This window comes from Acomys minous, assembly GCF_964271855.1.
Source record: "Acomys minous genome assembly, chromosome: 3".
In the NCBI taxonomy this organism is placed as follows: Eukaryota; Metazoa; Chordata; class Mammalia; order Rodentia; family Muridae; genus Acomys; species Acomys minous.
The window spans coordinates 18,147,841-18,164,055 of record NC_140485.1 but is presented as its reverse complement, the minus strand read 5'-3'; the positions used below and the strand labels follow the sequence as shown (position 1 = coordinate 18,164,055).

The 16,215-nt window shown below is 40.6% G+C and overlaps 1 protein-coding gene across 2 annotated transcripts in view; it reads left to right on the top strand.

Moving 5' to 3' along the window:
- Positions 1-16,215, top strand: part of ATRN (attractin) — a 115,502-nt gene that overhangs the window by 12,085 nt on the left and 87,202 nt on the right. For both annotated transcript variants that reach the window (XM_084774211.1, XM_084774210.1), the window contains exons 2-3: positions 12,662-12,745; positions 14,812-14,925. In XM_084774211.1, the coding sequence (XP_084630337.1) occupies positions 12,662-12,745; positions 14,812-14,925 (198 nt within the window). The remainder of the gene's footprint in view (positions 1-12,661; positions 12,746-14,811; positions 14,926-16,215) is intronic.

The following is a 16,215-nucleotide window of genomic DNA, read 5'->3' as shown; positions in this document are numbered from 1 at the left end:
GTGTGTGTGTGTGTGTGTGTGCGCGCGCGCCTGTGTCTCTCTCAAGCTTGAGGTGGAAAGGGGCTATAGCTCAGCTGTAGCTTAGTGGTTGTGTTACCCACCCTCGGTTTGATATCCAGTTCCACAAAATTTTTTGAGATTATAGATATATTAAAATACTGAATTTGACTATTTCTCCTGTTGAAAATATTTAATTTTCCTATTTTTATGTTTAAAAAAATTATAGAATTTTTGCTTTAACTTAATTGATAGTTTCCAAGTGTTTGTAAGTATTTCTTTGCAGAATAGCACATTTCCTGTTTGGTTTTTCCCTTTTCTCTAAATGAAAAGGCCAAGCCAGCTATAGTTGTCACTTGACTTTCTCTTGTTTTAAAAATATTTTGTTTCATTTATTATTGCATGATATATGTGGGTGTGCACATGCCACGCTACTCGAGTAGAGATGAGAGGCTAGCTTTGAGGAGTTGGTTCTTGCTTTTTACATTTTTCTTTTCTTTTCTTTCTATTTTTAAAAATACCATAGATGTCTTACAAAGCTATAAAAGATTGTGATCAGGAAGCTGGGCAGTGGTGGTTGTGAGGCAAGTTTAGGAATGAGATTGATCTGTGGGCACCTTAACTTGAGCTTGAGTGCCGCCATGCTTCTCTTTAACAAGTGCCCTTGCTGCCCTTTAGTTAGGACAGCATTTGGGAAACGCTGACAAGCATTGACATAAAGTATTTGGTTGCTTAAAGGTGATCAGATGTTTGGTGCTGGATCAGTTCATGGAGTAGATTTGTTTTGCTCAGGTAGCCAAGGACCTTGAATTCTGACCTTCTTGCTTCTACCTTCTGAGGGCTGGGATTTCAAGGATGTGTCACTGTGGTGTTTTGAACAAGATGCCATGTTCAAAGTCTTGGTCCTCGGTTGGTGACTATTTTAGAGTATTAGAAGGTGTGGTCTTGTTGGAGGAAGTTATGTCATGAGGGTTTCCTTTGGACTTTGAGGTTTCCAAGGACTGATGACATTTCAAGTTAGCGCTCTTTATTTCCTGTTCTTAAATGCAGATGGGAGCTCTCTGCTGCTCAAATTGCCTGTTGCCTGCTACCTCATGGACTGGTAGCCCTCTGGCACCATAAGCCCCAAGTCAACTCTTTCTTACATAAGTTGCCTTAGTCATGGTTTTCCTGTTTGTTTATTTGTTTTTGTTTTGTTGTTGGTGCTAGGTGTGCAAGGTAAGCACTCTACCAAAAGCTACATCCTCACTCCTGTATTTCAAACTGTAAAGAGATGAAAAGATTAACAAGATGATCTGTGAACTTATCACTTAGTACTGCTGAATTTCTTTCATATTACTATACTAGGTAGTAAATACACAGATCTCAGTCAACGACCCGGCGTCACCTTCCATAACTCTATTCTCTACCATTTTCCTGAGCTAGCTAGTATGTGACATTATGCTTATTTTCCTTTCTTGTTTCTACTTTTTTGTATATATATGCATATAGCATACACACACACACATATTGTGTTTGTAAACAGTCCTTTGTAATGCTTTTTTTTGGTTTTTCGAGGCAGGTTTTCTCTCTGTAGCCTTGGCTGTCCTAGACTCACTTTGTAGACCAGGCTGGCCTTGAACTCACATCAATCCACCTGCCTCTGCCTCCTGAGTGCTGGGATTAAAGACATGTGCCACCACACCCGGCTTTAATGCATTTTATTTTATTATTTGTTTTTGAGATGGGGTCTTATTCTGTAGCCCTGGCTAGCCTGGTACTTGATATACAGACCAAGCTGGGCTCAAACTCACAGAGATTTTACTTGTCTCTGACTTCAGGGTGTTGGGAGTAAAGGCATGTGCTACCACACCTGGCATGTTTTTACATTTTATAAAAATTATTATGACATTTTTCACATCATAATGATACACTTAGGGGTTGTCTGTGCCAATATGTAGCTTTAGTTGATTCATAATTATATTCATTACAAAAGAATTCCATTTTTTTTTTTTGACACAGGGTTTCTCTATATAGCCTTGGCTGTCCAGGATGGCCTTGAACTCACAGAGATCTACCTGCCTCTGCCTCCATGAGTGCATGATTACAGGCCTGCACTGGCTAGAATTCCAATTATTTACTCATTCTGTTTATTAGCATTTTGAGCTGTAATTAAACTTTAAAAATTATTTTATATGTATGGGTATTTTGTCTGCATGTATGGTTGTGCACCACCTAGGTGACTGATGTCTGTGGAGACCAGAAGAGGTGTTGGATCCTGTGGAGCTAGAGTTAGAGACAGTTGTGCATACTGCCTTATATGTGCTGGAAATCAAACCTAGGTCTTCTGGAAGAACAGTCAGTGCAGTGGTGCACGCCTGTAATCCCAGCACTCTGAGAGGCAGGGGCAAGCAGATCTCTGTGAGTTCAAGGCCAGCCTAGCCTACAAAGTGAGTCCAAGACAGCAAAGGCTATACATAGAAACCCTGTCTCAGGGAAACACACACACACACACACACACACACACACACACACACACACACACACACCAAACCCAAAAAGAACAGCCAGTGCTCTTAACCACTGAGCCATCTCTCCAGTTCCTAATTAACCTTCTTAACATAGCTTCATGTCCTGGTGTGTAATTTGCAATTGTGTGTTATTTTTCTGAGGCTGTAGAGTGATTGTCAAACCTTTAAAACTCCTTCCAGATAATTTTTAAATTGCTTCTTTGCTTAATTTTACATTGATGTGTAGTTGACATATACCATTTTCCTAAAGACATATTTATATACTTGCAAAGGTATAATTTCTGGCACATTATAGTCTCTGAACAGAACTTGTTATACTGTTTTTAAAATGTTTTGAGTAGGATCTAAATTCTTTAATTTTCTTTATCTTTCATTTCTCTCTTAATTGATTTCATCCAAACTACCTTATATAATCTGTTTTTAAATGTTGATTCTTTTTTTGTTTTTGTTTTTTTGAGACAGGGTTTCTCTGTGTGTGAGTGTACGTGCCTGTGTATAGGCCAGAAGAAGGCATGGGGTAGCCTCCTCCAGCACTCTTTGCCTAGTCTTTGAAGCAGGATCTACTCTGCCCCCTTTGGAGCTGTGGTTGCAGATGTTTGTGGGTGTGCAGGCTTATTTGTTGGTCTGGGGTCAGAACTTTGGTCCTCATGATTGTGAAGCAAGTGGTGTTAACTGCCAAGCCATCTTTCCAGCTACCTCTTTATTAATGTTGGCTTCAAGCGTGCTTTGATTTTATTGTCTCATGGTGTTTTCATGTAGATTTTAGGAACATCTTGGCTGTTTGTGGTCGGGGATACTGAGACTGTGGTGAGGACAGTACATCTAGCCTGCGATTCAGCTGGGAGAGAATTGGGAGCCTCCCAAGCCATGAGCATCCCCTCCTTTCTGCGCTGAGGGTGGAGCCCAGGCCTGTGTGTGCTAGGCAGGCTCTCTGGGATTGAACCACATTTCCAGCCCCAACTTTTTAAAATTTAGATATTAATTTGTCTCAATAAGACTGTATAGTTCTCTGTGCTGAGGTATTATATATGTCGAAGTACTTGACATTTTTTGGTGTGGTTGTAAACCATGTCTTTAAATTTTTTATTTTCTTTTTAAAATCATACTTGTGTGTATGTATATTTCGTGGTTGTGTGAAAGTCAGAGATCAATTTTCAAAAGTCATTTCTCTCCTTTTACTGTGTAACTCCTGAGGATTGAACTCAGGTTTTTCTGATTTAGCAGCAAGTGCCTTAACCTAATGAGCCTGAAATTTCATTTTTGTTTTCATTTTTTTAATTGTTGCCAGTATGAGTAAATTCAATTGATCTATTCTCTGTTTTCATCTCTTTCACTTCTTTCCTTTTGTAGTCACTCTGGACTACAGAGTTCACTCTGTGGGGTGGGGGATGTCTGTCTGTCTGTCTGCCTGCCTGCCTATGTATGTATGTATGTATGTATGTATGTATGTATGTATCTATCTATCTATCTATCTATCTATCTATCTAAAAAGGTCTCTGGAGCCGGGTGTGGTGGCGCACGCCTTTAATCCCAGCAGAGGCAGCAGATTGCTGTGAGTTCAAGGCCATCCTAGTCTATAAAATGAGTCCAGGACAGCCAAGGCTACACAGAGAAACCCTGTCTCCAGCCCCCTCCCCCCAAAAATGTCTGAGGTATAGACCATGTTATCCAAAGTACTAGGATTGCAGATGTGCACCACCACAGCTGGCTGGGGAAGTTGTCAGGATGTGATAAGGCATGGGGACTTATGGTCAGTTTTGTTGCAGTGTGGGCCTCTCAGCCTGGGGACCTGGGGCAGAGATGGAAAGGTGAAGCAAGTTGGAGTTGGGTTTTGATGGACTTTGTGTGCTGTGCTAAGGCAAGCAAGAGTTCCCAGGATGTTTTGTCAGCGTTAGGATGGTCTTTGAGAAAGGTTACAAATGCTCCTGAGCTGCCTGGGTTAGGGAGTTGGGCTGCTCCATCAATTAAGAGGCGTTTGCTAGAGACTAGGTGAGGATGGGAAGACTTTAAATCAGGGTAGGAGTGAGGGGAGGGATACAAATGGAAGTACTTTGTGGTGGTAATAGATGGGGGTGAGATAAGGGATGAATTTCTAAGCTTCAGAAAATAGGATAGATGATGACAAAATGACTTAAAAAAAAAAACCCCGCAGGACTGGGGTGGCAGCTTTGCGGCAGTGTTTGCCTAGCCTAAGTAAGGCTGCGAGGGAAAGAAAAAGTAAAAAGGGGGGATTTGGTGACGAGTTTTGGATGAGGATTGCATTTGATTTGGGGATAGGAGGCATGGATCTAAAACATGGAGCCTAGTGCAGAGTTGAGGGTTGAGCTGCTAGTAACAGAAGTAGTAGATGAAGCCGTGGGTGGCAACGGGATGGCCTGTAAGAGCTAAGGAACCCTCATCGTGGACAGCTGCGAGGAGAGACTACAGGGTTTCCGGGGAGGTAGTTAATATTTTTGCTTTTTACTTTCTTGAGGTAGATGGCTTTTTAACTTGAGGGAACCATATAACTTTGTGGTATTGTAGTCTTGGGTGAGTATGGAAGAATGTCTTAGACTGTAGAGTGCATCTAACATACTTGTAATGCTGTATCACTTGTAATACTCGGACTATAATTTTGGTTTATTATTACTAATTTTTAATGATTAAGGCGTGTCTTATCTGTTACATTTTAGGACCATTAGCCTGAGTACATTTTCATGATGAACTTTTTTATTGTATTTTTATTGTAAAGAATTATATCAAGGGCCAATGAACTGGCTCAGTAGGTAATAAACTGCTGCCTTGTAAGCCTGACGACCTGATGGGTGGAAGGAGAGAACTGACGCCTACAGTTGTCCTAGATCTCCCCTGTACATACACCAAGGCATGAGCACCCCTGAGCACATGCATGAGTACATGCATGCATGCACACACATGTGATAACGCATATACATACTAATTATAAAGTAAATTTTATAAAGAGTTAGTTTTAAAAAATTTAATGAAAAGTAAGGGGTTGAGGGGTATATTATACCAATGGCAGGACATGGGATTAGCATTCCTAAGATTTTGGGTTCAGTCACCATCACCACTTCCAAAGGTGAAACTTGGAATGTAGAAATAATTTTAGTATTAGTGCCAAAATTCAGTTGCTTAGGTGTTACTCCCTAGGAGCCATCCACTTTGTGTTTTGAGACAAGGTCCCTCACTAGGACCTGGGGCGTGCTGATTAGGTTAGGCTGGTTGGCCATGTAGCCCCGAATCCTCCTGTCTCGGCCTTCCCAGCATTGGGATTACAGTGAGTACTACTGTGCGACTAGTAATGTGTCAAATTGACACAAGTTGCAGTCATTTTAATAGTGAGACTCTTAAGTTGGGAAAGTGCCCCACCAGACTGGCCTGTCTGTAAGCCTGTGGAACATATTCTTCACTAGTGATTGACATGGGAGGGCCCAGCCCATTGTGGGTTGTCATCCCTGGGCAGGTGGTCCTAGGGTATATGAAGAAGCAGACTAAATAAGCAAGTCTGTAAGCAGCACCCCTCGGTAGCCTCTGCATTGGCTCCTGCCTTCAAGTCCTAGCCTCTGCATTCATGCCCTGACTTTCCTGGGTTATGGGGCTATAAACTAAAGTGAAATAAACTCTTCCCTGAGTTGATTTTTGTCATGATGTTTATCACAGCTGTATTGCTCTGACAGACCTGACAATTTTCTTTTTCTTTTCTCTTTCTTTCTTTTTTTTCTTTTCCTTCTTCTTCTTCTTCTTCTTCTTCTTCTTCTTCTTCTTCTTCTTCCTCTTCTTCCTCTTCTTTTTTTTTTTGAGTCCTTATGCAAGGACTTTGGAACTTTGGGCTAGAAAAGCTGTTTAATGCTCAGAGCCTAGGGAGCTGTTCTGTGGGAATTTGGAAGATAAGAATGTTGAGAATGATGCAGACAATGGAGACTTGGCTCATGAAGTTTCAGAAAGAAGTTTGAGTCCCACTTAAAGATACTATCAGGGCCAAGTGGTATTTGGAATTAACCACACAAGTGAAACCTTTGCTTTATTGAACAATTGATACTGGTCATCTGGGACTGGAGAATCAGCTTCGATTAGGAAGAGACCCTCATTATTGAGGCCGTGTCTTTGGGAAGCGTTTCTTCAGAGTCAGCACACAGAAGCTGGAGTCTAGAGGGGACAAGGCTGGACCTCTCACTGGCAGCCAAGTTTGGTAATGTGTTAACTTTCCAAGGTGACTGATTTTGAAGGCATGAAGGGGTCATGGAAAGCAGCTGAGGCTCGGGACAGTGAATATGCAACCTTGTTTGATGTTGAAGCCCTGGGATTGGAGGGGTCATAGAGAGAAGTTAAGGCATGGTGCTTTGTGGTGGGGCCAGTCCTTGAAGAGAGCCCAGGAGAATTAGTGGTTAAGGTGCAGCCTAGTTGTAGAGACTCCAGCATTTTAGAGATGCCAGTACCATGGGATGACCACCGAGGACAGCAGCCCATATGGAATGGGGCTTCTCTAGACTGGTAGACACATGTGTGCTGTGCCAAGCCCTTTGCATCTTAGAAGACTGTGGTTCCCAGGAAACTGACATTGAACTCTACACTGTTGGGCTTTGGTTGTGACTGTGCCCTAGTTCTTCTTTCTTGGAATAAGAAAGTGTATAACTTGTATTTTATTTTGCAGAAGTTCACAGTTAAGAAAATTTAAAGAGACTTCAGAATTTTGGAGAGATTTTGGATATTTTAGAGACTTTGGCTTTTTCTTTTTCTTTTTCTTTCTTTCTTTTTTTGTTTTTTGTTTTTGTTTTTTTTTTTGAGACAAGGTTTCTCTGTGTAGCCTTGGCTGTCCTCAAAGCCACAGTGATCCGCCTGCCTCTGCCTCCCGAGTGCTGGGATTAAAGGCCTGCACCACCACGCCCAGCTGAGACTTTGGCTATTTTAAATCTTAAATTATAGGCACTAAACTCCAGTGAACTCAATTTCATAAAAATTATACTAGATTTAAGGATACAGATTATATCAATCCATTGATACTAAGTGATTTTAATACCCTGCTTTCCATAATAGATAAGCCATCCAAACCAAAAAAAAAAAAAAAAAGAAAAAGAAAAAAAAAAAGAAAAAAAAAAGAGAGAGGCATGAGAATTGACATCACACATCAAATGGACTTAACAGATATCTACAGGATATCTACTCAGCAGCACACAGTCTTCCTAAAACAGAACACACCCTGGGATACAAAGCCGATCTTTACACATTTAAAAAGATTGAAATTATTCCATTATCCTATCTGATCACAATACAATAAAACTTAAAACTGACAGTAGGCCAATTTCTAGTAAATACAAAAACTCATTGAGAATAAGTAAATCATTACTGAATGATGAAGGCATCAAAGAAGAAATGAGGAAAGAAATATATAGTTCTATGTGCCTATAGTAAGAAATCAGAATTAAACTGGGCATGGCGGTGCATGCCTTTAATCCCAGGAGGCAGAGGCAGGTGGATCTCTGTGAGTTCAAGGCCAGCCTGGTCTACAACGTGAGTCCAGGATAGCCAAGGCTACACAGAGAAACCTTGTCTAACAAAACAAACAAAAGAACCAAAAAAGAAATCAGAAATAGCACAAATGAATGGCTTTAATGTGGCAACTCAAACATTTGGAAAAACAAAAACAAACCAAATCTAAACTCAGTTGGCAACAAGAAATAAAACTCAGAGCAGAAGTAAATGAAATATAAACAAAGAAAACAATACAAAGAATCAGTGATTCTGAGAATTGGTCCTTTGAGAAGATAAGATCAGTAGACTTTTGGCCCATCTAAAACTAATGAAGGAGAGAACTCAAAATAACAGAATCAGAATGAACAGGAAAACATGACAACAGACACCAGCAGAGTTCAGAATTTTATAAAGTAATACTTTTAAAAATCTCTAATCCATTAAAATTGGAAAACCTCAAAGTAGTGGATGAATTTCTAGACTTAGCCAAACCACCAAAACTAACCCAAGAATTTGCCAACAACCTGAACAGACCCGACATAACAAATGAGATTGAAAGAGTAAAAAAACAACGTCCAGGGCCAGATGGATTCCCAGCAGAATTCTGCCAGACATTCAAAGAAGATTTACAGCCAATCTTCTGGAACTATTAAAAAAGAAATAAACAGAAGGAGGTCTCCAAAATTCCTTCTGTGGAGCCATTTAAAAACTAGAAAAGAGACAGAGCCAGACCAACAGTCTGACCTTGAGAGAGGCCCCAACAGTATTCCCAAAAGAGACCTGGACTTGGGCAGTTCGTTACTCATTATTCCTGGACATGTTGGTGAGGTGTTTTGAGAGAATCAGAGTCAGTGGTGAAGGGCAGCTCTCCCTTCACCTGTGAAAAGTGAATTTAATTTTTCTTCTGCAGTTGAGAATGCCATCAATTAGACATCAGAACTGCAGATTCTCTGCCCTTCCGGTTCTGGGATTGCCCTAGTGTTCTGATGTGGGGCACCTCTGACCTCGCTTAAGAGCTTTCCCTCTGCAGAAGCCTGACTGCTCCCTTTACCCAATTCTGCTTTTTCTCCCCCCATTTTTCGAGACAGGGTTTCTCTGTGTAGCCTTGGCTATCCTAGACTCGCTGCTTTGTAGACCAGGCCGGCCTCGAATTCAGCGATCTGCCTGCCTCTGCCTCCCGAGTGCTGGCATTAAAATTCTGCTTATTTCTTATAATACCTTCCTCTGGTGGTATTCAGCCAAGCTGGGCCCCAAACTTTTGCCTTAGTAAGTGCTTCCCAAAAACTAGTGCTGGGGAGTTGGCTCAGGAGATGGCTCAATTAGTGAGGTGCTTGTGTAACTAACAGACAAGCTGGGTGTGACAGTGCACACCTGTAAACAGTGCTGGAGAGGCGCTGCAAAGATAGCTGGGTCCCAAGGGCACACTGGCCAGGGGAGCTCTTGAGCAAGGATTGCCTGTCAGAGGTGTCCCTTGTTGGATTGAAATGTCTGGACCTTTAAACCTTCAAAACTGTGGGCTGTCCTGGGAAAGGCGTGGCCTGTGGTGTGCAGTCCCTGGAAGACAAGCTATTGACCATGTTCACTGCTCTAGCTGGCAGCAAGGCCTTCCTAGAACAGGGAAGTTAGTGAGATGTCTTCCTGTCTTAAGAGTGAGAAAATATTTCCTAGATGTCATTCACAGACTCTTCTCACATCTAAGTATTAGATCACATGCTGCAACAAAGATTATTAATTATCTTTTATAGCTGTTGTCAACTTTTCTAGGAAAGAGAATCCTGAGTTTTGGGGCACCTGTTACCACATCTTGGATAGTGGCTAACCTTCTCTGCTCTCCTCTACATGTAGATCCATGCTTGTAACTTTCGGTTAGTGGTTATATGTAGACGTTTCATGTTTGACCTAGGAGAGGGTGTGCCCTTTGTTTTCTTTCCCTCTTTGTGCTGGCTAGAATGGGTCTGTTTAATCATAGGAGCCTGGGAATCACCTTGATATAGAAGGCAAGTGTTAGGGATGACAGAAGGTTACAGAACATCAGGCTGCTGATGATTTATGAAATTACCTTATATGTTTTGGGGTGTGCATTTTTGGACCTCATGTTCAGCCATTACTTTTTAGGTATTTTTTTCTAGGTTTATTAGAACTTAAGTATTTATTTCTTAGTTATTGGCAAGTGGCACAAGGAAACAGGGTTGCTTTAGACTAACATTTTTGGGGTGCAGTAGATGTTGACAGGGTACATAGATATCTGTACCATATGAGTGCAGTAGAAGAGAAAGGAAGGAAAGCTGAGGGAATTGGATCTGACTGTGAGGTCTTAACTAGAAGAGCGTGGATGCTGATTAGCAGAAGTGAGGGTCCAATAGGCTGCCAGCCAGTCTCCCGGGAGGATCTAGACTACAGAGATAAAGAGACAGTGGTCAGATAGGAAGTTTACGATTTAAATTTTGTTGGTAGCAGGGGCTAGAGGAATGGGGGTTCAAGTGGGGCAAAGGAAAAGATTGTTAATGGTGAGATTAAGAAGTGGAGAGGCTGTTACGTAGGGTGTCACCGACATATAATCTCAGCACTCGGGAGGTAGAAGTCGGAGTTTTAACCGGGTTTTTTACTACTTTGTGGATTTCTTGTTCTTTCATCCCTCCCTTCTCTACCCTTACTAACCCACTAACACTTGGTAGGAGAGAAGAAAGATGGGAAAGGGAGTGAAATTATTTAGACTACTGATTAGAAGTATTGAGTTCCTTGAGGCAAGTTTGCTTTGCTGTCAGACTATCTAATTTCTTCTTTTCATTTCTTTGTGCACGACTGCTTGACAAATAGCAACCGACAGCATCCAACCACCAACCAGCCAACAACAGCCACCCTGCCTCTCAGGACCCTAGCATTTATAGATCCTCTGAGAAGTTCCCGGAATTCCAGATGTCACACACTCACAGAAACTATCTGCAGCTGGCAAAACCATGTCCCTGCTAGAGCAGTAGGCAAATCAGTCACCTGCCATGAGGCAGCCTCTTAGCCCCAAACCTGGGATTAAAACAAAAACATATTCTCATAATATTTCTCTGTTTTTTTTAAAGAAACCAAAATTATGAAATTCCCACCAAAGGAGTTCAAGGCCATTCTCTGCTACTTAGCAAGTTTGAGACCAACCTGGATCACATGAGACCTTTTCTCAAAAGCAAATTCCCCCAAACCAGGGAGGCTGGGTTTTAGATATATCCTCTTAGATGTTAATGCAAATAAATGGAAGACCATGGATGATCTGCTAACATCCACATTGTCTGAGGACGGATAACAGCAGTGTTGGCAGCGGACTCTGAAAGGGTCACATCACATGAAGGGCTCACATCACATGAAGGGGGCACATTATATGAAAGTGGCATTTTAGAGAGCCTGACAGCTGATGCAGGAGGAGGAGAAAATGACCTGGGATAGAAATGGGGAAATTATTAGCACTTTTATTGTATATAATTTTCTATGTACCCAAAGGTAGTTGACATAAAACAGAAAAAAAGTAAGTTGAGAAAAATATAACTTACAGAAAATACACACATGGGAAGATATTCTTTTTATAAAAGAGCTGTTAAACATTAACCTGAAAAAAAAAAGTTAGCAAATTGAGCTTTGGATATAGGATATGGCAAAATTTCTTTTTTATTCTATTTTGTTTTATGTATATGGATGTTTTGCTTACATGTGTGTGTTTGTATCATGTGTGTGCCTGGTGCCTGTGAAAGTCAGAAGAAGATATCCGAACCCCAGGACTGGAGTTTCAGATGGTTGTGAGCTGCCATGTGGGCGCTGAGGATTGAACCCAGGTCCCCTGGAAGAGCAAACAGTGCTCTTAACCACCAAGCCATCTCTTTACTTTCTTCGTTCAAAATTTTTATTTACAAAGGAGAAAGAAAATGTTAATGATAAAAACATGAAGAAGATAACCAGGCATTAGAATTAGTGGTGTCAAAATATAAGTGAGATACTGGATATGCCTAAGATATGAACAGATTTAAAAGTATGAGAATACAGGCACTCCTTTGAGTTAGATATGTAGGTTCTGATGTTTATTGCTAGGGCAAAGTGTTTAGTGGCCTGTCACTTCAGACACCGTGAGCCTGGATGGGTCTTTTGGTGTTGTGATCCACCACAGACCGCTGTCTTCTGTGTTGCTGTTTACCTGTATTTTTCTTGGAACTATGGTTATGTAGTTTTAGCTTTTCAATTAAGAGTCTAAAAGCTTTATAAAGTATTAGTGGCTTTTAAATCTCCCAATCATTCATTCGTTTATTGAGACATCATCTCACCCTGCAGCCGAGGCTGTCTGGAGCTGTCCAGGTAGCTTAGGCTGTGGTCTTCTTGCCACAGCCTGGACATTTTCAGCTCACAGGCATGAGCCCATCCCTGGCTTTTGTGGCTGTTTTTCCGGTATGAAGTGTAACTTCTCCTTTCATAACTAAAGTGATTTAGGTTTATAAAATTGCTTATTCCTATTGCTTTGAGTGTTTGTATCCTTTATTTGTGTGGCAGATACTTATTTCGTCCAGCTCGGATGTAGTTGTCCAGTCAACCTCTCCTAGTTGTAGTGCACACTGCTGTCTTTATCTGAATAATTCGTATTGTGTTTACAACCAAGAAAGATAATACTGTATGAAATCTTGACTAACTGAAAACTTCCTTTTGTAAAATTTTAGATTAACTGGAACTTCTGGATTTGTAACAGATGGACCTGGGAATTACAAATATAAAACGAAGTGCACATGGCTTATTGAAGGACAGTAAGTAATAATGGCTGACTTTATTTTAACTTACTGTAAGAGCTCAGTGTCGCATAAAGTACGTAAGTGTGTGTTACTGTTGTTTCTTGAGACAGGGCCTCACTGTGTAACTCAGGCTCATCTTGAATTTTCATCTTGCTACCTCTGCCTCTTATCAATAGCTTTTCATTTGGAAAGTTGGTTTTTTAAAATTTACTTTTGGGGCCACAGAGATGGCTCAGTGGGTAAAGTGCTTGCTGAGCAATTCTGGTGGTGAGAGTTTAATCCCTGGACCCCACAGTAGAAGCTTAACTCCTTGAAGTTGTCTTCTGACTGCCCCACTTTTGCACAAACACACAAATAATAAAATAAAAAAATTAAAAAGAAAATTTCTTTTTTGATTCCTGGGGATTTAATCTACAACTTTGATAAGCAAGTACTCTACTGTTAAATGAACCCTTAATTTTTTTAAGTTCCAAGTTGACTTAATGTTATGAATGAATTGTATATACCAGAATTTTACATATTTTAATTCTAAAAGTTTAAAAATTATTTTTAATGACTTGCTTCAATCTTTATATAATAATGCTATTGTGTCATTTTTTTCTTTTTTTCTTTTTCTATTTTTATTTTCTATTTTTATTAACTTTTATTATTGGCAAAACAGTAAATCAGCCATCAGAACAACTCCCGTTGCCTGTTTCCCTGACCCTCTTGTCCGTCCAGCTGCCTGTCTTTTCTCTTGTCTCCTGCTCTGTGCCTGTCATTTAAGGCAGCATTGCCAAAGCATTTTAGTCTCTGAACAACATTTCAAAGATTCCAAATAACTCTTGTTTATTTGTTGTGTCTCTGTACTTTTTGCCACTTTAGATACTAAGACCAAGAAATATTATTTATTAATTCATTTAGAAGCAACAATTATAACCTACTACATGTTAGCAGAAAAGCCTTTTTGTTTTTACTGAGCTGAGCTCACGCTGGAAAACACTGCCTGGCATGGTGCTCACTGAGTAGACCAGGCTGGCTATGCGCTTACGACAGTCCTCCTGCCTCTCACTTCTGAGCGCTAGTATTATAGGCTTGTACCACCACACTCAGTTTTTTTATGTGGTGCTGGGGTCAAACTTGAGAGCTGAATGCATGCTAGGCAAGCACTCTACAGACTGAGCTACATCCCTGGTCATAAATATAATTTTTATTATGGAAAAAAGTCCTTATATTTAAAGAAAATTTAAGATTGTTTAAGATTTCACAAATCTCCTTAGTTTCACAAATCTGGCTATAACAGATCTTTTTTTGTTATTTTTTAAAAAATATGTGATACATAAGCAAGCTTAAATACGATTGGGAGAGTTCCAGATGAGAGGGAAAAGTTAAATATTTGGGAGGAAATTGATAGGTTTATCTATTTTGGAAAATTTCAGGGATTTTTGTCTAGATGCTGAGCATAGTAAAATATGGAGCTGGGTCTGGAAGGTCTGAGGTCATCATCGGAAGTTAGCAATTGTGGGAAGTGTGGGAATGTGGACGCGGAGGGAGAAAATTGCTGGTGCAGTTGCTGAAATTATCCAAGTGAAGTGATGAGGGGGACCAGGGCTGGAACCACTGCCCATTGGGGTGACTTTCTGCAGGACGTCTTAGTCTTCTTTGTATTCAGTCTACGTCAGAGTTGATAAGTAAGTTTCCTTAAGCTGGGAATTTTGGGTATGAGGCCATGAAAAGGCAGAGAAGCAAGTAAATTTAGAAAATGTGTTTTTTTAAAGTGGTGTATTATGAAACCTTAAGAAAGATGAGTAAGGAAAGGAAAGCAGACGCTGAAGGGCTTGTGCTGTTAAATGATGAAAGCAGGGCTGGAAACCTTCGTGTGAGGCCCCTGAAGTCAGAGCCCGCGTTTCCCTTGTTGCGCACGGCATGTTTAGTGTTCTCTTAATACATAGCAAATGCTAAATAGATCTCTGACAAATGCAGGAATGCTGGTTATGTCTACATGTGTTTTTATTGTGTATTTTTCTCATTATAAATTCTCTAAAGCCTGTTCTTAGTAGTTATTGCTATGATGATTATTATAAATTACTCTATTTTTCTAGGCCAAATAGAATAATGAGACTTCGTTTCAATCATTTTGCTACAGAATGTAGCTGGGACCATTTATATGTTTATGATGGGGACTCAATTTACGCACCTCTGATTGCTGCCTTTAGGTAAGCCCAGCCATCACCTGATCTCTGACTTTAAGTGTGTCTCCAGGATGGAGTCTGTATTGCATTTACCTGTATTATTCTGTAACATTTATCTCATGGAGTAAGTATGAGCTCTTCACTTGGTTTTTATGTACTGGGCCATTTTCTGTGTATGCTACTATGTAGCCAAAGTTAGCATTGAACCTCAAGTCTTCCTGCCTCCACCTTCCAAGTGCTTGCACCACTGTGCTTGACTTGTTTCAGGTGCTGTGTGTGGTGGTAGTGGTGGTGAAATTTACATTAAAAAATTTAGGCTATTTGAATAATATTTCTGTGACAAGTTTAAATCAGAAGCCGTGCCTATCTTATTCTTGAATATACTTCATTGCATAGGCCTTTAGGAGTAACTTGTTGGATGTATATAGTTATTTCTCTGTGTGGGTTTATGTATTTGTGTATATTTATCATTAGGGATGGGAGAAGCTTTTTGGAAGACTCTACATAAACAGTGATTACCTATTGAGAATGAAGAACTTGTTTTTGTTTTGTGAATCCTTCCCCAATACATCTGTTATAGTAATTAAATACAATGTAATTTTGTCAGTTATATGGGTTGTACTGAATTTTTGCTATTTTAGTTTTTAAAAAATCTTTGTGTGTGTGTCTGCAATGTATATGTGTGTATAATGTGTATGTGTGTGTGTGCGTGCGCACATGTGTGTGTTTGTATGTGTATGTACCCTGGTGTACATGTGAAGTGGGAGCACAGCTTCACGTTAGTCGGTATATTCCGTCTTGTTTGAGACAAGTGCTCTTTGTTGTTTGCTGTGGCCTATTCCCTGGAGCCGGAGTCAAGGAGAGCCTCAGCTGCCTGCCATGAGTGTTGGGAATCAGCTCTGGTCCTCTGCAAGAGCAGCAAGTACTCTAACTGCTGACATCTCTTTCCAGCTCCATTTTAGTTCCTTGACTTAGTGGCCTGGAACTCACTCTGTAGAGCAGGCTGAACCGACAGAGACCACCTGCCTCTGCCTCCCAAGTGCTAGAATTAAAGGCATTTGTCACCATGCCTGGCACCCTAAATTTTCTGAAAGCTTATTAGTACCATGTGTGTTTTGGGGGGGGGGTGTATGTGTGTACACATACGGAGATCAGAAAACAACTTTGTGGAGTCAGTTTTATCATTCTACCTTTACAGGGATTCCAAGGATTGAGCTCGGATTACTAGGCTTCCAGGAAAATGCTTTCACTGGCTGAGCTATCTCACTGGCTCCTGTTAGGTCGCTTTAAAAAGAAATCAGTTCAGCAAATATT